Below are 25,933 nucleotides of genomic sequence, written 5' to 3' on the forward strand. Positions count from 1 at the left end.
GAGGGGGGCCTCGGGGGGCTTCAGCCCCCCCCCCCGAAATTCTCATGGTGGTTCGCGAAAAGGCCTTACTGGTGCATTATTTAAACTGTTATGTTTATTCATATCATGATCTGATCACCATACTCAATATATCCCATATGCATGGGAGTATTGGGGTAATGATACAAAAGGTTTCTTGTAGTTTGAAGCCATTGTTCCGTGTCCTAGTCTCCAGGGCAGCAGAAAACAAGCTTACTCCCTCCTCCCTGTGACTTCCTCTCACGTATTTATACATGGCTATCATGTCTCCTCTTAGCCTTCTCTTCTTCAGGCTAAACATGCCCAGCTCTTGTTTAGCCTGAAGCGTAATCCGCTCCTCATAGGGCTTGTTCTCCAGACCCTTGATCATTTTAGTCGCCCTCCTCTAGACACATTCCAGCTTGTCCACATCTCCCTTCAATTGTGGTGCCCAGAATTGGACACAATATTCCAGGTGTGGTCTAACCAAGGCAGAATAGAGTGGTAGCATAACTTCCCTGGATCTATATACTAGACTCCTATTGATGCAGGCCAAAATCCCATTGGCATTTTTGCCACTGCATCACATTGTTGGCTCATGTTTAACTTGTTGTCCATCCTGGGATATAGTGCCTGTCTGGAAGGGCCCTGAGAGACCCTTTGCCTCACCAACTTGTGCATCGCCTAGTTTGGGATATGTCCTTTTGTGCCTCTCCCCAATATGTTCAATTCAGTTTAAATGCAAAGCAAAGAGATGACTCTAACTTTCATGAGTCTTTGAGAATGTCCTTTTCCCTTTTCTCCAGAGCTGCAGCAAGCGCATAGCACTCCCATGCCACTGCCCAGCTTCTCAAGAGACTGGAACCAACATGGCACCCAGGGCAGCAGTCCCAGCTCAAGGAAGCAACCAAGACTCCAAGGTAGGAGAAAGACTTCCATCTTCACAAGCTTAGGGCCCAATGATAATGTCAGAATGCTGTTCAGCAGGAGTGATTTTCTTAAAAATCTTGAGATTGATAGATTCCATATTTCTTTGCTGTCTCTACTTCGAATGGCATTTCATTTCTTAATTTAACACTAGAGGGCATCAAAACATCATGTTAAGATTTGAGCGCAGTCTTGAGTACCACATATTTTGCTGCCAGAATAGTTAATTTCTAAAGCTTTGTGGGTCCTACCACCATTTAAACATTTTTGATGCTCAGCAATCCTGAAAGGACTTGGTTTTCCCCAGGCATTTGGATGTAGTGTAATAACCACACATCCCTTTACTGTCCTCCTGGGAGCAGGAGGCATTTCGCAGCATTGATGCTCCTTTTGGTGTGCCCCGGTGTCACTCCTTTGTGATCCTCATTGGTGATGCCATTGCGTGCATTTGTTCACTTGAGGATGATCTTTGTTGTGAGTGTGATTAGGGAGGGAAGGGTTGAACTTGCAATCTTTAGCCAGGATTTCCTTTGCTTGTAATTTGAATCTTATTGGCTCTTATGCCCTATCCTCCAGTGCAACAGAAAATAAACTTATTATAACTTCAAATTTTAAACTATTTAGGTCAGGCCTGGGCAAATTTCAGCCCTCCAGGTGTTTATTTATTTATTTATTTATTTATTTATTTATTTCGGATATTTCTACCCGGAATTGACCCCAAGGTCCAAGCCTCTCTTCCCAGGCGGATAGACACCATCCAATCCCTCCCAACAGATGGCCATACAGATGGTCAAAAATACATATCATAGAAGCATAGAGATGGAATTGACCCCAAGGTCCAAGCTTTCCAACCCTCTCCTCCCAGACGGAATGACACCGTCCGATCCCTCCCAACATATGGCCATATAGATTGTCTAAAATACATATAATAGAAGCATAGAGATGGAATTGACCCCAAGGTCCATCTGTTCCAACCCTCTCCTCCCAGGCAGAAGGACACCGTCCGATCCCTCCCAACAAATGGCCATACAGATTGTCAAAAATACATATCATAGAAGCATAGAGATGGACTTGACCTTGCTAAGGTCCATCCTTTCCAACCCTCTCCTCCCAGGCAGAAGGGCACCGTCCGATCCCTCCCTACATATGGCCATATAGATTGTCAAAAATACGTATCATAGAAGCATAGAGATGGAATGGACCCGAGGTCAATCCGGTCCTACTCCCTTCTTAGGAGTATAGTGTCTATATCCAGGGAAGTCATGCTACCCCTCTATTTCACCTTGGTTAGACCACACCTGAAATACTGTGTCCAATTCTGGGCACCACAATTGAAGAGAGATATTGACAAGCTGGAATGTGTCCAGAGGAGGGCGACTCAAATGATCAAGGGTCTGGAGAACAAGCCCTATGAGGAGCAGCTTAAGGAGATGGGCATGTTTAGCCTGAAGAAGAGAAGGCTGAGAGGAGACATGATAGCCATGTATAAATACATGAGAGGAACTCACAGGGAGGAGGGAGCAAGCTTGTTTTCTGCTGCCCTGGAGACTTGGATGCCGAACAAGGCTTCAAAATACAAGAAAGGAGATTCCATCTGAACATGAGGAAGAACTTCATGACTGTGAGAGCTGTTCAGCAGTGGAACTCTCTGTGGAACTCAGTGTGGTGGAGGCTCCTTCTTTGGAAGCTTTTAAGAGGCTGGATGGCCATCTGTCCGGGGTGCTTTGAATGCAATTTTCCTGCTTCTTGGCAGGGGGTTGGACTGGATGGCCCATGAGGTCTCTTCCAACTCTACGATTCTATGATTCTATGATTCTACCCCGCCCTTCTCAACACCCTAGGAGGGACTCAGGGTGGCTTCCAGCCGGCACATATTCAATGCTTGCAATTAAACACAATAAAATACACAACAAACAGTAATTATAAATAATTAAAACATTAAGTTAATACAATAATATCTACTAGAAAAGAAGCCAGCCTGGTGGCCATCGTTTCACCGAGTTCTGTAATTAGTAAGTCCATTCAACTTATCATAATTCGTTTCCAATGCTCTTGTCGCCATGGTCCTTGTCAGTCTGCCAGATTATTCAAAGGCCTGGTCCCATATCCATGTTTTTAATTTCCTTCTAAAAGAGAGGAGGGATGACGATGATCTAATTTCCACAGGCAGGGGGCCACCACCGAGAAGGCCCTGTCCCTTGTCCCCGCCAGTCTCGTTTGTGACAAGGGCATGGCCAAGAGCAGGGCCTCTCCAGAAGATCTTAAATTCCTACGCGGGACGTAGAAGGAGATACGTTCGGACTCCAGCTCCCGCAATTCCTTACAGCTTCAGACCCTTTCCTTTTTGCGCTCAGCCACTTAAGCAAAGGGGCCTGAGGCTGTTAGGAATTGTGGGAGTTGGAATCCAATCACATGGAGGGCTGAAGTTTGCCCATGCCTGTGTTAGGTACTTGATGGAAAAATATATTTGCATGGCATTGACAGTCATTACAATATCAGATCAATGCTGGCTTATCAATAACCTTAAATACACAGCAAGGAAGCTTGAGGACCAGAGGTAGGTAGAGATGCCCAGGGCTTATGGAAAGTTGAGACCAACAAATACACAGCCACCCACTTTCTCCCTTTTAAGAAATACGCATGCAAATAACTAGTTTAGACACAGAGTTTAAGATCAAAGAATTTACTTACTAGGAAAAGAGCATGCATGCATACAGGTAACAAATCCTTGGTTACATTCAGAGCAATGAGTCAGGTCTTAAGGTGATAAGCAAACCTCTCTCCTCCAAAAGATTACATCTCAAAAGGTAGCAAAACAGAGCAAAAACAACAAACTGGCAAACAGGCAAAATGGGGGGGACGACGACAAAAGGAATACATCCCCTTTATATACTCTTCCAAACATGTGCTCAGATAGCCTATGTGACTTAGGATACATATCAGATGGTGGTCAACTCATTAGCTTACATGCATATGATAGCCATTTATAAATATGTGAGAGGAAGCCACAGGGAGGAGGGAGCAAGCTTATTTTCTGCTTCCTTGGAGACTAGGACGTGGAACAATGGCTTCAAACTACAAGAGAGGAGATTCCATCTGAACATCTGACTGTGAGAGCCGTTCAGCAGTGGAACTCTCTGCCCCGGAGTGTGGTGGAGGCTCCTTCTTTGGAAACTTTTAAACAGAGGCCGGATGGCCATCTGTCAGGGGTGATTTGAATGCAATATTCCTGCGTCTTGGCAGGGGGTTGGACTGGATGGCCCATGAGGTCTCTTCCAACTCTTTGATTCTATGATTCTAGTCTATGATTCTATATTTAAATCAGGTGCAATAAACTTTGGAATGTGAGGAGATTGCACATACTCCCAACAGTACTTAAAGATCATTCTAATATCCACATATATACAAACCCCACTTGCCTAGTTTCCAACAGACCCCTCAACCTCTGAGGATGCTTGCCATAGATGTGGGTGAAATGCCAGGAGAGAATGCTTCTGGACCATGGCCATACAGCCCAGAAAACTCACAGCAACCCATTCTAATATCACCTCTCGGACTTCTCCTCTGCATAATAAACATGTCCAGTTCCCTCAATAAGGTTTAGTTTCCAGTCCTTTTAAAAACAATTATACTGATGTACATGATATTGAAGTGTCATTATAAGCTTCAGTAGCTTCTTTGTGTAGTCTGACATGGTAGTTGTTACAGTGGTCCATTGAAATCCACAAGCATGTGGACAATTTCAACAGAAATGAAAAGGAACTAAATCTAGCTACCCGTATTAAAAAGCTCTAAAATCATAACAGTAAATAAAGACAGGGGAGCTCCAGACAAAAAACAATCAGGGACAACTAATCAAGAAAGAATTCCCTCAGGCAGCAAGAAGCCACACCTTGAGAACTGCTAGGCCATCAAATGCTAATCAAGATGGCCAATTGAAACATTCATGCCTACCTCCAACAGACAAGAGTTCTTTCTCCCGCCCAGGACTTTCCACAGATATATAAACTCTACTTGCCTAGTTTCCAACAGACCTCACAACCTCTGAGGATGTTTGCTATAGATGCAGGTGAAATGTCAGGAGAGAATGCTTCTGGAACATGGCCATAAAGCCTGAAAAACTTACAGCAATCCATATCTGGAGGCTTTTTTTTCAAATGAGAGAACTGTAGCTCTAGAAGATCCAAAGAGATGTAGTAAAAAATAACTATCTACTGGCATAAAAAAAACTGGCATGACCTATTGATTTCACTTCTAATTTCACACCAAATCCTTATAGTGTTTTCTGTTGGTAGTGGGAGTTCTGTGAGCCAAGTTTGGTTCAATTCCATTATTGGTGGGGTTCAGAATGCTCTTTGTTTGTAGGTGAACTATAAATCCCAGCAACTACAGCTCCCAAATGACAAAACAAGTTATGAAGTAGCATTGCAGTGTGATACACATGTGCAAGCGAGGGAGAGTGTGTGAGGCTGGAGGGAGGCTTGTGCCAGTGAGTCCCTCCAAGGTATGGAGTTTCTGTGTGGGAAGTTTGGCTCGATTCTATCATTGGTGGAGTTCAGAATGCTCATTGATTGTAGGTGAACTATAAATCCCAGCAACTACAACTCCCAAATGACAAAATCATTTTTAAGTGATGGTCACTTCTTGGGTTAGTAGGTGTCTTGTGGCCAAATGTGATGGCAATTTGTTCAGCGGATTTTGAGTTATGATGTCATTCAAAATGAACAGAGCATATATATATATATATATATACACACACACACACACACTAGCCGTCTCTTGCCACGCATTGCTGTGGCCCACTCTGGTGATCTGGAAAATAAAGTAATGAGAAAGTTTCTAATATATGTAATTTCCTTCTGCTGTGGCCAATAGCAAGTCTGAGATGTATGAAAAATGGGCTTTTGGCCCTCCAAATTTGTCTCCATACTCCAATCCCAGCATTATGTTGCTCAGACTTCTTAGAGGAGACTTTTCCAAACCCAAGTAGTCTGGCTTGAAAGGACTCCCAGACTATTATTAGACTGGATCTGAACTGGGTGTTTACATAGTGGGCTCTGCAGGCAAATATACTCTCTTCCAGATGTAGAGGCCCATTCTTTGCAACCATTATTTTTATTAAGGTCGCCCCTTTGCCAGATGAGCCCCAAACGGACAAACTGGCTCTCGAATGGCAGTGATTCTTTGAAGCTCTTTCAAAGGCCTAATGAGGCAGTGTTGCTGCTGCCGAGAACGTTTCTCCTTGTTTCTCCTTGTAAACTATGCACGCCTCAGCCTCCACCACACCTCTCCCTGGTGCCCTATGTCCATAAATCCTTCTCAGTTATTCATGAGGTAGTGTCTGCAAAGAAGGAGCTGTGTGGCTAAATTGGACATTCTGGGAGAAAGAGAATTGGATGGTTTCTGCCTCGATATGGATTACGAAGCGGGGAGGTTGTTAGTGGCTGTTGCTACATGAGTTGTTCTTCTGCTTGGAAGTTAAGATGGGAGCAAACAGTGAAGCTTTTCTGGATTATAGTACGCTGCAGGCAGGGACATGCTTGGTTTGAATGCTCTCCTATATAGAAGTTTTAGCTTTAAGCTCCCCCACCCCCCATTTGTAGTTCAAAGTGAGCATATTCAACCTGCAAAATTTGGAGAAGTGCATATTTCCAAGAGAACTTACATTCTGAACTGCACACAGGAGGTAAAGCTTTGCAGCACAGGTTCCTACCGAAAAAAAAGAGTATGTAACACATATTCAGTAATAAATATTCACATATTACATGCATATGTGGATTTTTAAAAAGTATGACATTTTTTTTAAATGGCAGGATAATAGTATGAAAGCTGGGTCCGGAAGCTCTGAGCGTTTCGCTGTTTCCGCTTTGCTCCTTCGGGAGTGCTGTTTGCACAACGCAGAATGGAGCACAGATATTATAGAAGGAATGTATAACCCTAATTCTAACCCTAACCCAAACCCTAAAGCTTACCCTAACCCAAAGCCTAACTCCCAACCCTAATCCGAACCCTAAACCTTATCCTAACCCTCCGCTCCTTTCTATCCTTCCACCAAATGCAACTACAAAGTATATTCCCGCCCTCAGTGTGCTACTCTTTCCTTCCCTTATCCACAAACGCTGTTGCGGAATGTGCGTAATGCTCAGAGCTTCTGGACCCAGCTATCATACTATCACCAATGGCAGATTGAAGAAGAATGTGTGGCGTAATGTAAAATAAACAATGTGTACATTACGTTTGATCAGCCCACACACTGCCTTGCCAGAGAAAGAAAATATGCCATGCAGGTGAACAGTAAATCATAGAATCATAGAATCATAGAATCAAAGAGTTGGAAGAGACCTCATGGGCCATCCAGTCCAACCCCCTGCCAAGAAGCAGGAATATTGCATTCAAATCACCCCTGACAGATGGCCATCCAGCCTCTGCTTAAAAGCTTCCAAAGAAGGAGCCTCCACCACACTCCGGGGCAGAGAGTTCCACTGCTGAACGGCTCTCACAGTCAGAAAGTTCTTCCTAATGTTCAGATGGAATCTCCTCTCTTGTAGTTTGAAGCCATTGTTCCGCGTCCTAGTCTCCAAGGAAGCAGAAAACAAGCTTGCTCCCTCCTCCCTGTGGCTTCCTCTCACATATTTATACATGGCTATCATATCTCCTCTCAGCCTTCTCTTCTTCAGGCTAAACATGCCCAGCTCCTTAAGCTGCTCCTCATAGGGCTTGTTCTCCAGACCCTTGATCCTTTTACTCGCCCTCCTCTGGACACATTCCAGCTTGTCAATATCTCTCTTGAATTGTGGTGCCCAGAATTGGACACAATATTCCAGATGTGGTCTAACCAAAGCAGAATAGAGGGGTAGCATTACTTCCTTAGATCTAGACACTATGCTCCTATTGATGCAGGCCAAAATCCCATTGGCTTTTTTTGCCGCCACATCACATTGTTGGCTCATGTTTAACTTGTTGTCCACGAGGACTCCAAGATCTTTTTCACACGTACTGCTCTCGAGCCAGGCGTCACCCATTCTGTATCTTTGCATTTCATTTTTTCTGCCTAAGTGAGTCTATTCAACCTGCAAAATTTGGAGAAGTGCGTATTTCCAAGAAAACTTACATTCTGAACTGCACACAGGAGGTAAAGCTTTTGCAGTACAGGTTTCTACTAAAAAAAAGGAGTAAAGATCAGAACATTGTAACACATATTCAGTAATAAATATTCACATATTACATGCATATGTGGATTTTAAAAAAGTATGACTTTTTTTTTTAATGGCAGGATAATAGTATGAAAGCTGGGTCCGGAAGCTCTGAGCGTTTCGCTGTTTCCGCTTTGCTCCTTCGGGAGCGCTGTTTGCACAACGCAGAATGGAGCACAGATATTATAGAAGGAATGTATAACCCTAATTCTAACCCTAACCCAAACCCTAAAGCTTACCCTAACCCAAAGCCTAACTCCTAACCCTAATCCTAACCCTAAACCTTATCCTAACCCTCCGCTCCTTTCTATCCTTCCACCAAATGCAACTACAAAGTATATTCCCGCCCTCAGTGTGCTGCTCTTTCCTTCCTTATTCACAAACGCTGTTGCGGAATGTGCGTAACAGAGCTTCTGGACCCAGCTATCATACTATCACCAATGGCAGATTGAAGAAGAATGTGTGGCGTAATGTAAAATAAACAATGTGTACATTACGTTTGATCAGCCCACACACTGCCTTGCCAGAGAAAGAAAATATGCCATGCAGGTGAACAGTAAAGAACAACTAGTTCACTCTTCTTAAATCCAGAAAAACATATGTACAATGTGATCAGTTGCATCAACTCACATAATGTCCTTTTATGAGAAGTAATAATAATAATAATAATAATAATAATAACTTTATTTTTCTACCCCGCCTCCATCTCCCCGAAGGGACTCAGGGCAACTTACATGGGGCCATGCCCAGACAACATACAGTTAAAAACAGAACAACAAAATATAAAACAGCATAAAAACAACATCATCATACACATTTAAAGTAAGCATCATTTTTGCGGGGAGGGGATCAATATGCAAAAATGAGTTAAATGATATGTTGGTCAAAAAAAGGTGGATAGAACAAACAGTAGAATTGGAATAGAGCAATTATAATGGGATCATTACAGCTTAGCTTAAAAATATAGTAATCAAATATAGGAACTGGGTTCAGGTCATGGTTTGGAGCCATCTATCAGGAATTGTCAATCAAAACCATAACAAAAAATCCACATCTTCAGTTCCTTATGGAATGTGGATAAAGAGGGTGCCAGCCTGATTTCCCTGGGGAGGAAGTTCCAGAGACGAGGGGCCACCACCGAGAATGCTCTTTCCCTCGTCCCCACCAACTGAGCCTGAGATGGGGGCTGGAGCAAGAGTAGAACATCCCCGGAAGATCTTAAGGACCGCGTGGGCTTGTAGGGGAGGATGTGGTCACAAAGATAGGCAGGACCTGAATAGTTTAGAGCTTTATAGGCAATAGCCTTCACCCAGAGGCGGCCTTAGGTAATTTTAAACGGTAAGCAAACAGTATTTTGGCGCCCCCCAACCAACCAATCACTGATAAATATTTTATATTTTCTGTTCGTCATGGGAGTTCTGTGTGCCATATTTGGTTCAATTCCATCATTGATGGAGTTCAGAATGCTCTTTGATTGTAGGTGAACTATAAATCCCAGTAACTACAACTCGCATATGTCAAGGTCTATTTTCCCCCAAGAGCGCCTCAAGAGCGCCCCTGGGCAAAATCAACTATACTGCAAATGCTTACTTTGCATAATGGGTTGAGCCCTGCCTGCACCTTCAATTGAGATCGAAAACTTCCTAGGTAAACTCCTTCAGGAGTTCAACATGTGTATAATGTGATCAGTTACATCAATTCACATAATGCCCTTTTATGGGAGATTTAAAATAGTCTTTCTTTGTCCATGTGGATAAACTCCTTCAGCAGCTCATGAAGCAAGAGTCCACTCCAAACTCTCTCTGTCTCTCTCTGTCTCTCTTTTCTTTTCTCTCTGAGCACTTGCATAGCTCAAGCCTGAACAAAAATGTAACAGAAACCAAAAGTCCCAGGCTCAACCTGCTCCCTGGGCATTGCCCGACCAATCGGCTTCATGTATCTTATTTTACACTTCACACACACACACATACACACACACACTGATTCCTTACATGCTCCAACAGAATGGAGTAAGATGATAGAACAGGCTTGTTGGTGACTACATATACATCTGGCATGGAGTGGCAAAGCAATAGACTGATCTACCCATCTCAATTCTCCTGCTGTGAAAGCTAAGGGCACTCCCTGCTCATTAAAATAACTCTCTTAACAAAGGATTTATTTATTCATTCATTTATTTCATAGAATCATAGAATCAAAGAGTTGGAAGAGACCTCATGGGCCATCCAGTCCAACCCACGGCCAAGAAGCAGGAATATTGCATTCAAATCACCCCTGACAGATGGCCATCCAGCCTCTGTTTAAAAGCTTCCAAAGAAGGAGCCTACACCACACACTCCGGGGCAGGGAGTTCCACTGCTGAATGGCTCTCACAGTCAAGAAGTTCTTCCTCATGTTCAGATGGAATCTCCTCTCTTGTAGTTTGAAGCCATTGTTCCGCGTCCTAGTCTCCAAGGAAGCAGAAAACAAGCTAGCTCCCTCCTCCCTGTGGCTTCCTTTGACATATTTATACATGGCTATCACATCTCCTCTCAGCCTTCTCTTCTTCAGGCTAAACATGCCCAACTCCTTAAGCCGCTCCTCATAGGGCTTGTTTTCCAGACCCTTGATCATTTTAGTCCCCCTCCTCTGGACACATTCCAGCTTGTCAATATCTCTCTTGAATTGTGGTGCCCAGAATTGGACACAATATTCCAGGTGTGGTCTAACCAAAGCAGAATAGAGGGGTAGCATTACTTCCTTAGATCTAGACACTATGCTCCTATTGATGCAGGCCAAAATCCCATTGGCTTTTTTTGCCACCACATCACATTGTTGGCTCATGTTTAACTTGTTGTCCACGAGGACTCCAAGATCTTTTTCACACATACTGCTCTCGAGCCAGGCATTGTCCCCCATTCTGTATCTTTGCATTTCATTTTTCCTGCCAAAGTGGAGTATCTTGCATTTGTCACTGTTGAACTTCATTTTGTTAGTTTTGGTCCATCTCTCTAATCTGTCAAGATCGTTTTGAATTCTGCTCCTGTCCTCTGGAGTATTGGCTATCCCTCCCAATTTGGTGTCATCCGCAAACTTGATGATCCTGCCTTCTAAGTATAAGTATTTCCTATACTTATACCCCGCCCTTCTCACCCCTGACTCTGGGCAGCCTCACAACAAGCATCATAAGATGCATTACCATCATAAAAAATATCAAAAACATATTCAGCAACACATTAAAAAACATTAAAACAATATATTAAAAACAATTGATTTCACATTCCTGTTAAAACCAAATCCGAGTCTGGGCCAAATTGTTGTCATGGGTTGCCTATGTCGTTTTCCATTTGCTGCTAATCACTTGTTAAATGCCTTTCTGAAAGACAGGAAGTTTCTTTCTGAAAGACAGGAGGGAGGTGGCCAGTCTGATGTCCCTGGGGAGAGAGTTCCAAAGATTTGGGGGGGGGGGGGGGGCATTGCTGAGAAGGCCCTGTCCCTCGTCCCCATCAATCATGTTTGTGATGGCAGTGGGACCGAGAGCAGGGTATCTCCAGATGATCTTAAACTTTGTGAAAGTGTGTAAGGGTCCTCTTCTTTTTCTTCTGCTTAACACACCTTTAAGGTTGGCTCTGTGCAGCGTATGGTGCAGAAAACAAAAATATCTCTTGGTGCAAGAGGTCTTAGAAGTCAAAGGCTGACAATTTAATAAGGAAGGGAAACACTGTTCAACAGAGAAAAAGTTGCGGGCCTGAAAATAGTTGTTCTTTTATGATTTTGGGGTGCTGAAAATGAAAATGACATTTAAAAATGTATATTGGCTCTAGTTTTTATGATATAAGCAATCACGTGATCATGTATGGTTGAAAAAATGCATGTTGCGACTTACACTATGGAAGATTCTAGAATATTCTAGAAAGTTGGATGACGCAGTATTAGTGCCGTGTGCAAAAGCCAGAAAGCCCTATATAAGGCCAGACTTTTGAACAGTGAGGGTCAGTCAGTTGAAGACTGAGACAGTATCGTTAAACATCGTTTTAGATTGTTCTTTTTACTGTAGTTATGCCTCGCACGTGTGTAAATAAAGCACTATGGAAAAAAGATAGCAAGGTAAATGGACTCCGTCAATGCTGTCAGACTCCTGCTGGAGCATTGTAAGAGGGAATCCTTTCCTTGAATACAAAAGAAAAGTCAAGAGAAGCAAAAAGGATATAAACTAAAGTCACGATTAAAGCGACATTTAAACTTTCAGACTTTTCAACTGCATTAGGCCTACTAAAATAGTTTCTTGCTGCACAAACATAAACAATAGACTAATTAAATAAATATTTCTCATGTATAAACTATTACCAATATAATTTGACTAAAATTTAGTAAATATTCACGGTTTATATACATGCAGTAAGGTTAGGCGCATTATCATAATATTAACGAATTACCTATTGTGGAGAAAATTGAAATAGCGGTTGCATAAAAACCAGAGCCAATTAACACATTTAATTATTATATTTGAATTCAGCATGTTAAATTTATTAAGAAACGGCACATTTCGTTTCCGCAACTGAAAAAAACTGAAAATTTGTAGAACAGTGAAATCTGATGGCTGTGGAGCAAGCAGGAAGAAAGCACTGACTGGCACTCAGCTCTGCAGCATGGAGGACACATTGCTCTCACTCTTGCAGGTGCAGGAGGCCCTACATACATCAAGTGTCTATGAATAACATTATCAGGACTCACAAACAAATGCTGACCTGAATACCCTCTTCAGTGCTTTGACCTGCAGAATGCCACTAAATCTGAAGGAACAACTCTATCTGTTGTGACTTGTGATAGATGCTGGGGAGCATTATTGCTCTAATCTCCATTCCACATCCCTGCCGCTGAAGAAATTTAAGTGCCTGATCAATTTGTCCATTGAGATTCTGTCAGGCTGTTAATGTTTATCTAGGTTCTTCTTCTCTCCCCCCCCCCCCCCCCGCACCCCGCCTTTTCTGATGCATGCATTAAGTTTTATTCTAATCTGAATTGGATCTAGCTGTCATATGCCGGGGTCATGAGATGCCACTTAATGAGACTTTCAAGGAGAACATTACTCTTGGCTTCCTACAAGAAGGCCGATACCACTAACAGCCTCTCACACACATTACACACAAACACACACACACAGTTGTCTAATTCATATGGCATGTGAGCACCATTAAGTCAAGCACTTCAGTGCCCTAAGTGTGCTGCTACGGCTGTACCAGAAGCTCCAACTTTATTTGCTTTGTATTAAATGTTTGCTTGCAGTCCTAGGTTTCAGGGTTCTGCAGGAAGGTAGCTTCCTTTGGTTGCAGTCATAGGGCAAGTCACCTGTCCATCATCGTTAAGTTTTGGTTCTGCCCCTTGCTCAGGGCAATTGGGAAGGGAAGGGAGCCATTTTTTAGTTAGTCTCAGCAAGGAAAGCTAATGTACAGGACGTGTGCAAGCTTCCCCTGTACAAAAGCTTCAACCCTTAAGACTTTCCATAATAAGTCTTTCCGGGGGGAATGTTCCATAATTAGACTTTCCGGGGGGAAACAGTCTTAAGAGTCTCCAAAGATTTCCAGGAAAACAGCCCTAAAGACCAAAGAACTCCAGCTGGGGAATATCTAAGCCTTTACTGGTAGGTCCACTCGGTGCTTTGAGACGCAGTTCGACCCGGTAGCGGAGCCCACATCAGTAAGGGTTAGATTACAATCAGCCTGGGAGAAGTTAAAAAGGGGATTTTCCTTTAAAGTAAAGAAGAAGTTTTTTTAAAAATTGGAGAAGTGGGTTTTCTGACACATCTGGGCCATTGTGATAACTGAAAATTGTGGATGTATTGGAAGCAGCTAACCATGCCTTTGTTTCTTTCTAGGGGAAACAAAAAAGGCGGTGAAAAAAAACCACAGCTCCCCAAGGTTTTTGCAGCACAGTACTTCAAAGAACATTGCTGGTTTGCTGTTGCCACCACCGCCACCCATCCCTCCAGGCTTTCAAGCTCCCCAAGATCACAACACCCTGCAAGAGTAAGAGGGGGAACCTGAAGAATCTTTATCACAGTTCAAATTCTTTCTTTCACTCACCTTCTTTCTCCTTTGCAAATTATGCATGTGGGGAGAGGGAAAAATACAACTTTTGGCTTAGCGACCATGGAAGTAGTGGGAATTGGTGGGAGTTGTAGTCCAACCATATCTGAAGGACTACAAACCACCTACCCTCACTTTGCATATATTTATTTATTTATTTATTTATCAAAATGTTTATCTCAGTCCTACATGGTATCATGGGGACTAGGACGCGGAACAATGGCTTCAAACTACAATAGAGGAGATTCCATCTGAACACGAGGAAGAACTTCCTGACTGTGAGAGCCGTTCAGCAGTGGAACTCTCTGCCCCGGAGTGTGGCGGAGGCTCCTTCTTTGGAAGCTTTTAAACAAAGGCTGGATGGCCATCTGTCAGGGGTGATTTGAATGCAATTTTCCTGCTTCTTGGCAGGGGGTTGGACTGGATGGCCCATGAGGTCTCTTCCAACTCTTTGATTCTATGATTCTGTGGTAGGATCTCAGGGTGACAAAAAGATGAAAATTTTATTTATTTATTTATTTATTTACAGATTTTATATTCCGCCCTTCTCACCCCGCAGGGGACTCAGGGTGGATTACAGTGTACACATATATGGCAAACATTCAATGCCAATTTTTGACATACAAACATATACAGACATACACAGAGGCTATTTAACTTTTTCTGGCCACCAGGGGAGCTGTTGCTTTCATCGTCCATCTGCGACGCTGATGAAGTGCTTCCGCATTCCCCGCATGCTTCCCTGCTGGAATGCTCTGCTGGAGTCTTCTTTATGGCCTCATAAATTAGTTAATTTAGCCTCCCCACACTTTAAGGTGGTACCTGTTGCATCCCAGACCAAGAAACGAGACCATAAGATTAAATCCACCACACTGGACTGTAGTAAAAACAATCCTTTTTTATTGATGAGAAATTGGTTACAAAAGAAAGTTAAATGCAAAGTCAAAAAGCCACCATGAAAACCCAGCAGTCAGGAAAATCTCTGAACTTGAGCAAAAGTCCAAAAAAACACAAGACAAGAACCAGGAACCTGTTAGCCTCTCACTAACCATGTACTTGAAAAACTAGAAGCCTCTGGGATTCCTGACCATGGAACACAGGAATTCTGCCAAGGCACAGCCACAGTCCCAAACGTTGCTTGATCTAAGGAGGCACCTGGCAGACGGCCCCTTATACCAAAGAAACTATTCCTTGATTTTGAAGCCTGAGCCTGTCTCTCCTGTAATCTATTTGACCTTCATAGGAACTGTGAATCACTCCTGTCTCTCGTTATCTGTTCCCTTTGGTCCTCATTAAAAAACACAGGTGGAGAGCTATCACGGCTGGATTCCAAAACATTTTCATCCGGCTGTTCAGTTTCCTTTTCCCCGCCACTGAACTCAACATCAACACAGTTTCCACATTGTCAGGGAAAACTACATGTTCAGTGGCTTGTTCAGTTGGAAATACTATCAGAGAATCAGGTCTACACAGACCAGGTTCACACAGAGCAGGCTGAACCCCAACAGTACCTAATTTTCCTACTTGACAGATGCAACTGTCTTTCGGGTTGCAAAGGTTGACAACAGGCTACACGCAATTGGTTGGAAACCCACTCCAACCCAGGCTGGCTTCGAACTCATGACCTTTTGGTCAGAGTGATCTTAATGCAGCTGACACTCAGCCAGCTGCGCCACAATCCCGGTTTTACATTGTGAAACAATGCAAAACAATAAGAAATAATGTAAGAATCTAAAAGCAAATTAAATTATGAAACCCCTTTTTAAAAAGTTTAAAACAACCTTCTATAAAATAATTGGGCAAAACTATTACAAGCCAGGTGGGTCTTCAAAGTGAGGCATCTCTTAATTCTGGCACTGTGGCAGAGAAGAACCTGCAGGATTTTAGCTACTGAAGAAATAGAATATTAGAATCAGAGTTGGGCCATCTAGTCCAACCTCCCTGCCAAGAAGCAGGAAATTCACAAAATAGACCTATATGTACTTGACTTGCATATGCTATCCATGGAATTAGGTTTTTCTTGGAAGTCATTATGCTCCTCTATTCTGCTTTGGTTAGACCTGACCTGGAATACTGTGTCCAATTCCGGGCAGCACAGTTTATAAGAGATATTGACAATCTGGAAGAAGTCCAGAAGAGGGCAATTAAATGATCAAAGGTCTGGAAACTATTAATCCCTATGAGCAGCATCTTAAAGTGCTGGGTATGTTTAGCCTGCAGAAGAGAAGTTTGGGCGGAGACATAAAAGACATCTATACCAGGAAATATGTGAAAGTATTCTATAAGGAAGAGGGAGCAGGCTTGTTTTCTGCTGCCCTGGAGACTAGAGCCCCTTTCACACAGCTGAATAAAATCCCACATGTTCTGCTTTGAACTAGAATATATAGAATCATAGAATCATAGAGTTGGAAGAGACCTCATGGGCCATCCAGTCCAACCCCCTGCCAAGAAGCAGGAATATTGCATTCAAAGCACCCCTGACAGATGGCCATGCAGCCTCTGTTGAAAAGCTTCCAAAGAAGGAGCCTCCACCACACTCCAGGGCAGAGAGTTCCACTGCTGAACAGCTCTCACAGTCAGGAAGTTCTTCCTCGTGTTCAGATGGAATCTCCTCTCTTGTAGTTTGAAGCCATTGTTCCGCATCCTAGTCTCCAAGGAAGCAGAAAACAAGCTTGCTCCCTCCTCCCTGTGGCTTCCTCTCACATATTTATACATGGCTATCATGTCTCCTTTCAGCCTTCTCTTCTTCAGGCTAAACATGCCCAGCTCTTTAAGCCGCTCCTCATAGGGCTTGTTCTCCAGACCCTTGATCATTTTAGTCACCCTCCTATGACAGTGTGGACTCAGATAACTCAGTTAAAAGCAGATTTGGAATAACATATAAACATTTAAAACCAATGTCCGAGGCAGATGTGATAGATTAAAATTAAAAAAAATAGTGCTGATGTGAACCAGGTAGGATATAATTGAGATAGGATTTTCAGAGGGAATGAGGGAATGCAGTCAATCCTAACTATAAATCCCAGCAACTACAACTCCCAAATGTCAAGGTCTATTTTCCCCAAACTCCATCAGCATACACATATGGAGTGGACATATTGAGTATCTGTGCCAAGTTTGGTCCAGATCCATCATTGTTTGAGTCCACAGTGCTCTCTGGATAAACTACAACTCCAAAACTGAAGGTCCTTGCCCACCAAACCCTTCCAGTATTTTCTGTTGGTTGTGGGAGTTGTGTTTGCCCAGTTTGGTCCAGATCCATCATTGTTTGAGTCCACAGTGCTCTCTGGATGTAGGTGAACTACATCTCCCAAACTCAAGGTTAATGCCCAGCAAACCCTTCTAGCATTTTCTGTTGGTCATGGGAGTCCTGTTATGCCACGTTTGGTTCAATTCCATCATTGGTGGAGTTCAGAATGCGTAGGTGAACTATAAATCCCAGCAACTACAACTCCCAAATGACAAAATCAACTTATTTTGAGTGATGGTCACTCCTTGGGTGAGTAGGTGTCTTGGGGCCAAATTTGGCGGCAATTAGTCCAGTGGTTTTTAAGTTCTGTTAATCCCACATTACATCCAGTGGTTTTTAAATTCTGTTAATCCCACATTACATCCAGTGGTTTTTAAGTTCTGTTAATCCCACATTACATCCAGTGGTTTTTAAGTTCTGTTAATCCTACATTACATCCAGTGGTTTTTAAGTTCTGTTAATCCCACATTACATTTTTATTTATATAGATGATTCTATAATTCTAAGTTGAAATGCTCTTGGGTTTAGCTTAATAGTGCCTGCACTGACTGGCAGCAACTCTCCAAGGTTGTATTGTTGGTCAAATGCTGCAGTCGTAACCCACTCTAAACACCTTCGCAGAAGCATACACGAAGCTTGGCCTGTCACTGAACATCGAGAAAACCAAAGTGCTGTTCCAGCAGTCACCAGCCATCCCCTCCCCAATGCCAGAGATACAGCTTAATGGTATAACATTAGAAAATGTTGACCATTTCCGCTACCTTGGCAGCCACCTCTCCACCAAAGTCAACATCGACACCAAAATACAACACCGCCTGAGCTCTGCGAGTGCAGCATTTTCCCGAATGAAGCAGAGAGTGTTTGAGGACTGGGACATCCGTAGGGAGACCAAGGTGCTTGTATATAAGGCTATTGTCCTCCCAACCCTGCTCTTTGCCTGCGAAACGTGGACTGTCTACAGACGTCACATGCAACTCCTGGAACGATTCCATTAGCGCTGCCTCTGGAAAATCCTGCAAATATCTTGGGAAGACAAGCGGACAAACGTCAGCGTGCTGGAAGAAGCAAAGACCACCAGCATTGAAGCGATGGTCCTCTGCCATCAACTCCGCTGGACCGGCCACATTGTCCGGATGCCTGACCACCGTCTCCCAAAGCAGTTGCTCTACTCTGAACTTAAGAACGGAAAACAGAATGTTGGTGGACAGGAAAAGAGATTTAAAGATGGCCTCAAAGCCAACCTTCAAAACTCTGGCATAGAGACTGAGAACTGGGAAGCCCTGGCCCTTGACCGCTCCAGCTGGAGGTCAGCTGTGACCAGCACTGCTACAGAATTCGAGGAGGCCCGAGTGGAGGGTGAAAGAGAGAAACGTGCCAGGAGGAAGGCGCGTCAAGCCAACCCCGACCGGGACCGCCTTCTACCTGGAAACCAATGCCTTCACTATGGGAGAAGATGGGGGTCAAGAATAGGGCTCCACAGCCACCTACAAACCCACAAAAATAGTCATCAAGGAAGACCATCTTACTTGTCCAACGAGGGATCGCCTAAGTAAGTAATTTACTTATTCTTAGTGGAGAAGGCTCTCAACCCTGTCTAGGGGGAGTAATACATACTTTGCCAGAGTTTTGATCTTTTTTCCTTGAGCTCCTGAGATTGAGGTTCACATCAACCTACAGCAATGGAGTTCTGCCATCCTTTGCAATCCTTTCCTGTGCTTGCAAAGCTTCCAATGAGAAACAGTTAGCAACTGCATTAAGATCCTCTCTATGCTGACTCATATTCCAGCTGTGCCAGCTGCTCAGGATAAATTGCCCGCTGCCCCCTCTGGCACTGAAAAGAAGGACCTACTACTTTGCATATTATCCGCTGGCAGTGGTATGATGGATCATCTCTAAGGGGGTGGGGTTGGATGGGAAATGAATTCCAACTGTACCTTCTACCTACTTTGCACTTAAAAAGCTACAAATCATGCTGCCACTCTGGTGCCTTGCAGGGAGGGAGCATTTTTCACTTAATAGGGCAGGCCTCTGTACAAGTGCCCAGCTATTTAAGTAAATGGACAATTATCATTCCAGGAAAGTAAATCAATCCATTAGTGAAATATCAGCTGACTCCATCCTCTTTTTGCTGTCCCTTGAATTCTACATTCATAGAGAGGGAAACGTCCTTGGATCTGGGCATGAAATAATTTCAGTGTCATTCTGAATTTATGGGCAATTACACAATAATTGGTCACTCAATTGAAAATGCATTTTGTTGCAGGGGAGACCGGGGTTGGACTTGCACAAGAGAACTTGTCACACTGTATTTCCTTTGATAGCTCATATTTTAAATGCCAGTTTGCCCAGATAAAGATATCCTTCTTTTGGTGGGTGTTCTATCACGCGCTGGGCTTGAAACGAATTGCTTTTAAAACAGGACGTATAACTTTAGCCCAGCAGGAAGCCAGGGGGCCCGAAGAGAAATTCGTAAGGATTTTCACCAAAAACAGTCTATAGAGGGCTTGTGAAATATAACAAAGTCTTTATTGGTGAACAATCAACATAAACTTCTTTTGTCTTCAAAAGGTTAAACAAATGCTTCCAGGCTTTTGTGCAACTCGTGGCTTCTAACTGTTACTTTACTCTAAAGTAAAATCCATTTCCAAACTTCTCCCAGGCTAACTGTGAACCTAAACCTAACTGATGTGGATCCACTACTGGGCTGAACTGTGTCTCAAAACTGAGTGGACCTACCAGTAGGCCTGTAGTCACTTAGCTGGAGTTCTTGATGTTTAAAGCTGTTATTCCCTCCAAAATTCCTCAGGGCTGTAAGGCTGTTTCCCTGGGAAACTTTGGGAATCCTTTTGCTCTTAAGACTGTTCTCCCCCGGGAAGTCTTAATGGTTGAAGCCTTTGTACAGGAGAAGTCTGTATACGTCCTGTACATTGACTTTCCTTGCTGAGACTGACTGAAAATGACTCCCTTCACTTGACAATTGTCCTGAACAGAAACCAAACTTAACTATGATGGACAGGGGCCTGCCCTATAATTGCAAACTTTAACAGGAAGCCACCCTTCTGCAGAATCGCAAGCCTTGGGCTGCAAGCAAACACTTAATACAAAGCAAATAAAGTGGGAGCTTCTGGTACAGCTGTACCAGCACAGTGGGACATCCACAACATCGGAATGGAACCCCGGGTGGTGCAATGGGTTAAACCAGTGCATCTCAACCTTCCTAATGTCACGACCCCTTAATAGTTCCTCATGTTGTGATGACCCCCAACCATAACATTATTTTCATTGTTACTTCCTAACTGTAATTGTGCTACTGTTATGAATCGTAATATAAATATTTGATATGCAGGATGTATTTTCATTCACTGGACCAAATTTGGCACAAATACTCAATATGCCCAAATTTGAATACTGGTGGGGTTGGAGGGAGGGATTGTTTTTGTCATTTGAGTGTTGTAGTTGCTGGGATTTATAGTTCATCTACAATCAAAGAGCATTCTGAACCCCATCAACAATAGAATTGGACCTAACTTTCCACACAGAAACCAGATGACCAGGAGTGACTTGAGAAACTGACAGAAGGAAGCTCACCTCGTGTTTTCTGATGGTCTTTCGCGACCCCTCTGACATCCTCTTGTGACCCTCCCAGGGTCCCAACCCCCAGGTTGAGAAACGCTGGATTAAACCCTTGTGCCAGCAGGACTGCTGACTGAAAGCTAGGCGGTTTGAATCTGGGGAGCAGGGTGAGCTCCCTTCTGTCAGCTCCAACTTCTCATGTGGGGACATGAGAGAAGTCTCCCACAGGATGGTAAAATATCCGGTAAAATATCCGGGGTAAAATATCCGGGCGTCCCCTGGATATTTGAGATGACCAATTCTCTCACACCAGAAGTGACTTGCAGGTTCTCAACTCACTCCTGACATGGAAAAAAAATACATCAAAATGTTTATAAAAAGACCCCAGAACCCAGAAATCTGCAAATTAAAATTATCATCATCTAATAATAGTTTTAATTTGCAGTAATTGGTGGGGTTGGGATCCGGAAACTATCTGAATGTAGAAAAAGGAAAGGAATACCCTTTTTCTACATGTTGATACTATAATTTTGGTCACTCTGGCCAGAATGGGCAATTGTATTGGTTTTAGGAGCTGTAGTCTAAAACTAAGGACCCAGATTGGGAGTAGTGATGTGGTCTCATGTCATCCTTCCAAAGAACAAATTTGGTGTACCAAATTTATTTATTTATTTACAACGTTTATATGCCGCCCTTCTCAACCCAAAGGGGACTCAGAGTGGCTTAAGAGAAATATATACATACAATATATTATATTATTAGCATAGTACAATATCAGTATTATAAATTACTATATTGTACTATACCATTATATTGTAATATTATTAGTAATATTACATGTAATATAATATATGTAAGTATAATATCCTATTATTATTATTAGTATTATATTGTATTACATTATAATATTATAAATATTATATGTTTATACAATATATTATATATCATATTATTAGCATAGCACAGGAGACAACGTGGACTGTCCCCTGGCCCCTTCTCTCTTCACTCTGCCCAGAGCAGAAGTTGGTGCTGGGGGGAGGAGTCCTCAACTGATGATATATGCAGGAGACAAGATGCGACTGTCCCCTGCCCCCCTCTCTCTTCACTCTGGCCCAGAGCAGCAGTTGGTGCAGGAGGGAGGGGTCTCCAGCTGATGACATATGCAGGAGACAAGATGGGACTGCCCCCTGACCCCCTTTCTCTTCACTCTGGCCCAGAGCAGCAGTTGGTACTGGGGGGAGGGGTCTCCAGCTGATGACATATGCAGGAGACAAGATGCGACTGTCCCCTGGCTCCCTCTCTCTTCACTCTAGCCCAGAGTGGCAGTTGGTGCAGAAGGGAGGGGTCTCCATCTGATGACATATGCAGGAGACAAGATGGGACTGCCCCCTGGCCCCCTCTCTCTTCACTATAGCCCAGAGCAGCAGTTGTTCCTGGGGGGAAGGGTCTCCAACTGATGACATCTACAGGAGACAAGATGGAACTGTCCCGTGGCCCCCTCTCTCTTCACTCTGGCCCCGAGCAGCAGTTGGTGCTGGGGGGAGAGGGGTCCCCAACTGATGACATATGCAGGAGACAATATGGACCTGTCCCCTGGCCCCCTCTCTCTTCACTCTGGCCCAGAGCAGCAGTTGGTCCTGGGGCAAGGGTCCCCAACTGATGACATATACAGGAGACAAGATAGAACGGTTAATTAGATGTTTAGGAAGCTCCCATAGGCTATTCAGGGCTATTTCTCCACCTCTGAGCAAGAATATTGTCTTCTGATTGTTCTGTTCCAGAAATATTTGCTCCCAGGTACATTGTTGTCATCATAAATGCCAAGGATTGAACTTGACACTTTTGGCATGCGAAGCATGTGCTCTGCTACTGAGCTACAGCCTTGCAAAAGTCACCTTTGGCCATCAGTAGGTGTGGAAGCACTTTGTTTCTTTCTCCTTTAGTGTTTCACACTTTGTCACCGGAGGAGAAAGAGGAGTCTAATGTGTAGGTGGCAGGCAACATCCATTTACATGCAAGAGTCAAGTGTTATCAGAAACCCTCCGGAGTTGGCAGCAGAAGGGGAAGCAGGGAGTGGAGAGAAGGCACTGAAGAAATGATGAAAGAGCTCCCTGCTTTGGCTCATTTATTGACATTGTGGCAGAGGTGCAAGAGATGGAAACACAGCTAGGAAAGAGTCACTTGGGAAACTGGATTCCTGCCAGTCCAGGATGCACTCCATTATTGCATTTGAAGTGGAAACACAGCAGGGTAGAGGCACTTTCCTGGAAATGTCGTAAGCTACTATAGCCATTCTGTAGACCTCTGTGGTGTCAGGGCTAATTTGTTGACCTGAGATTTGTGGGACCCCAGGTTTCATTCCAATTGAAATATGAAAATCACTGTGTCACCTTGAGGCATTGATGCACAAGTTTAGCCTGGCCATCCTTCCTATGTTGATGTGATGATGAAATGGGGGAGAAGTGGAATTCGATATTGAAGAAAATACGAGATATAGAAATCTAATGCATAATTAAATACTTTTATGGCAAGAGGGAGGAGCCGTGGTGGGGCAATGGGTTAAACCTTTGTGCTGGCTGAACTGCTGAACTAAAGGTCGGCAGTTTGTATCCGTAGACAGGGTGAGCTCCCATCTGTCAGCTCCAGCTTATTTATTATTTATTTATTTAGGTCATTTGTACCCCCTCTTTCAAGGTGAAAGAAGAAAGCGCAAAAGCTGGGTTGCAGCTAAACATCAAAAAAACCAAGATTATGGCAACAAGAATGATTGACAACTGGGAAATAGAGGGAGAAAATGTGGAGGCCGTGACAGACTTTGTATTTCTAGGTGCAAAGATGACTGCAGATGCAGACTGTGGCCAGGAAATCAGAAGACGCTTACTTCTTGGGAGGAGAGCAATGTCCAATCTCAATAAAATAGTAAAGAGCAGAGACATCACACTGGCAACAAAGATCCGCATAGTCAAGGCCATGGTATTCCCTGTAGTAACCTACGGATGTGAGAGCTGGACCTTAGGGAATGCTGAGCGAAGGAAGATAGATGCTTTTGAGCTGTGGTGTTGGAGGAAAGTGCTGAGAGTGCCTTGGACTGCGAGAAGATCCAACCAGTCCATCCTCCAGGAAATAAAGCCCAGCTGCTCATTGGAGGGAAGGATACTAGAGACAAAGTTGAAGTCCTTTGGCCACATCATAAGGAGACAGCAAAGCCTAGAGAAGACAATTATGCTGGGGAAAGTGCAAGGTAAAAGGAAGAGGGGCCAACCAAGGGCAAGATGGATGGATGGCATCCTTGAAGTGACTGGACTGACCTTGAAGGAGCTGGGGGTGGTGACGGCTGACAGGGAGCTCTGGCGTGGGCTGGTCCATGAGGTCACGAAGAGTCGGAGACGACTGAACGAATGAACAACAACAACCCCCTCTTATCTCGACCTCCGCAGAGGGACTCAGGGCGGCTAACAAACAGGCACCCCATGGTGCCCACAGCCAAAAAATAAATATACAATTTAAATAACAATATAGCAATAAAACAGTATAAACAGTATAAAACAGTATAAAAACAATCAAACAGTCAACAGTCGCCAGTTTAAGTCATTGTCCAAGGAGTAGTCAGTCAGTTCCATAAAAGCCGTCACGTCAGCAGGTCAACCTAATCTACAAAGGCCTGATCCCATTGCCAGGATTTCACTTGTTTCCGAAAAGTCGAGGGATGTAGCAGATCTAATTTCTACAGCCGAGGGGCCACCACAGAAAAAGCTCTGTCCTTTGTCCCCACCAAACGTGATTGCGATAATGGGGGGACAATGAGCAGGGTCTCCCTGGATGATCTCAGGGTCCTAGGTGGATCGTAGCGGGAGATACGTTCAAACATGTAAACTGGGCCAGAACCGTTCAGGGCTTTATAGACCAAAGCTAGCACTTTGAATTGTGCTCGAAAGCTAATAGGCAGCCAGTGAAGCTGGCGTAACAAGGGCATTGTACGCTCCCTGTATCCAGCTCCAGTGAGCAACCTTGCTGCTGAGCATTGGACTAGTTGAAGCTTCTGGACAGTCTTCAGAAGCAACCCCACGTAGAGTGCATTGCAGTAGTCTATTTTGATGTAACCAGAGCGTGGACCAACTGTGGCCAAGTCAGACTTCCCAAGGACACGAGACAAGGCTCACACAGGATGGTGAAACATCTGGGTGTTTCGACCTGCAATTTCTCAAGTTGCTTCTGACACAATAACAAAAGAAAAGCAAAAGGGAGAGGATAGGAGTCTTCTCTTTTGTTTTTAAGTAAGTGCATGCACAGGAAATACACGTTGGGTTGGCCCTAGATAGTCTGCCACCAAAACTTGGAAAGTTAGTTTCAAAATAATTTGTTGCAGTTAGTTCTAAAGCCCATAAAGTAACTGGTTTCTGTTATTTGTTTGTTTGCTTGTTATCCCATATTTCTCCTAAATGGAATTCAAAGCAGCTTACAATATCAGCACAAAACAGAACATCTGAAACAATATGAACAACAAAAGTTTTTAAAAAGCATTACACATCAAGGGAGTTAAGACACGGCTTTGAAAACATTAGCAATTCAAAGCACACAAAATAAATAATACATACAGCCCTTTTCATTGTAGGCCCCTGTATTGTAGTTCATTAATGCTGAACTAAAAAGGAAGGAAGGTCTTTGGTGAAAAGACAGAGCTGAAGGGATTCAAATCAAATTGGTAAAGATATCTTTTTCATGAGGCAGGTAGTCTTTCTGGCAATTGAATATTTGCCTTACATGTTGGAAACCACCATGAGTCCCTTTGGGAAGACAAGGTGGCATACAAATAAAGTATTATTATTATTATTATTATTAGATACACAACAAGATTATTACACAACAAACAAGATCACTATGCTGGCTTTTGTATTGGATTCCATGTCAGACACTTTCCAAGTGTCTAG

The 25,933-nt window shown here is 43.5% G+C and overlaps 1 protein-coding gene across 1 annotated transcript in view; it reads left to right on the plus strand.

Annotated features, from left to right (window-relative positions):
* The window catches only part of ROBO4 (roundabout guidance receptor 4), a 129,587-nt gene that overhangs the window by 68,022 nt on the left and 35,632 nt on the right, over nt 1-25,933 (plus strand). Inside the window, 2 exon segments of the mRNA XM_067470698.1 lie at nt 804-917; nt 13,972-14,122. Coding sequence (XP_067326799.1) covers nt 804-917; nt 13,972-14,122 — 265 coding nt within the window.

The sequence above is a fragment of the Anolis sagrei genome, chromosome 7, assembly GCF_037176765.1.
Source record: "Anolis sagrei isolate rAnoSag1 chromosome 7, rAnoSag1.mat, whole genome shotgun sequence".
Lineage (NCBI taxonomy): Eukaryota > Metazoa > Chordata > Lepidosauria > Squamata > Dactyloidae > Anolis > Anolis sagrei.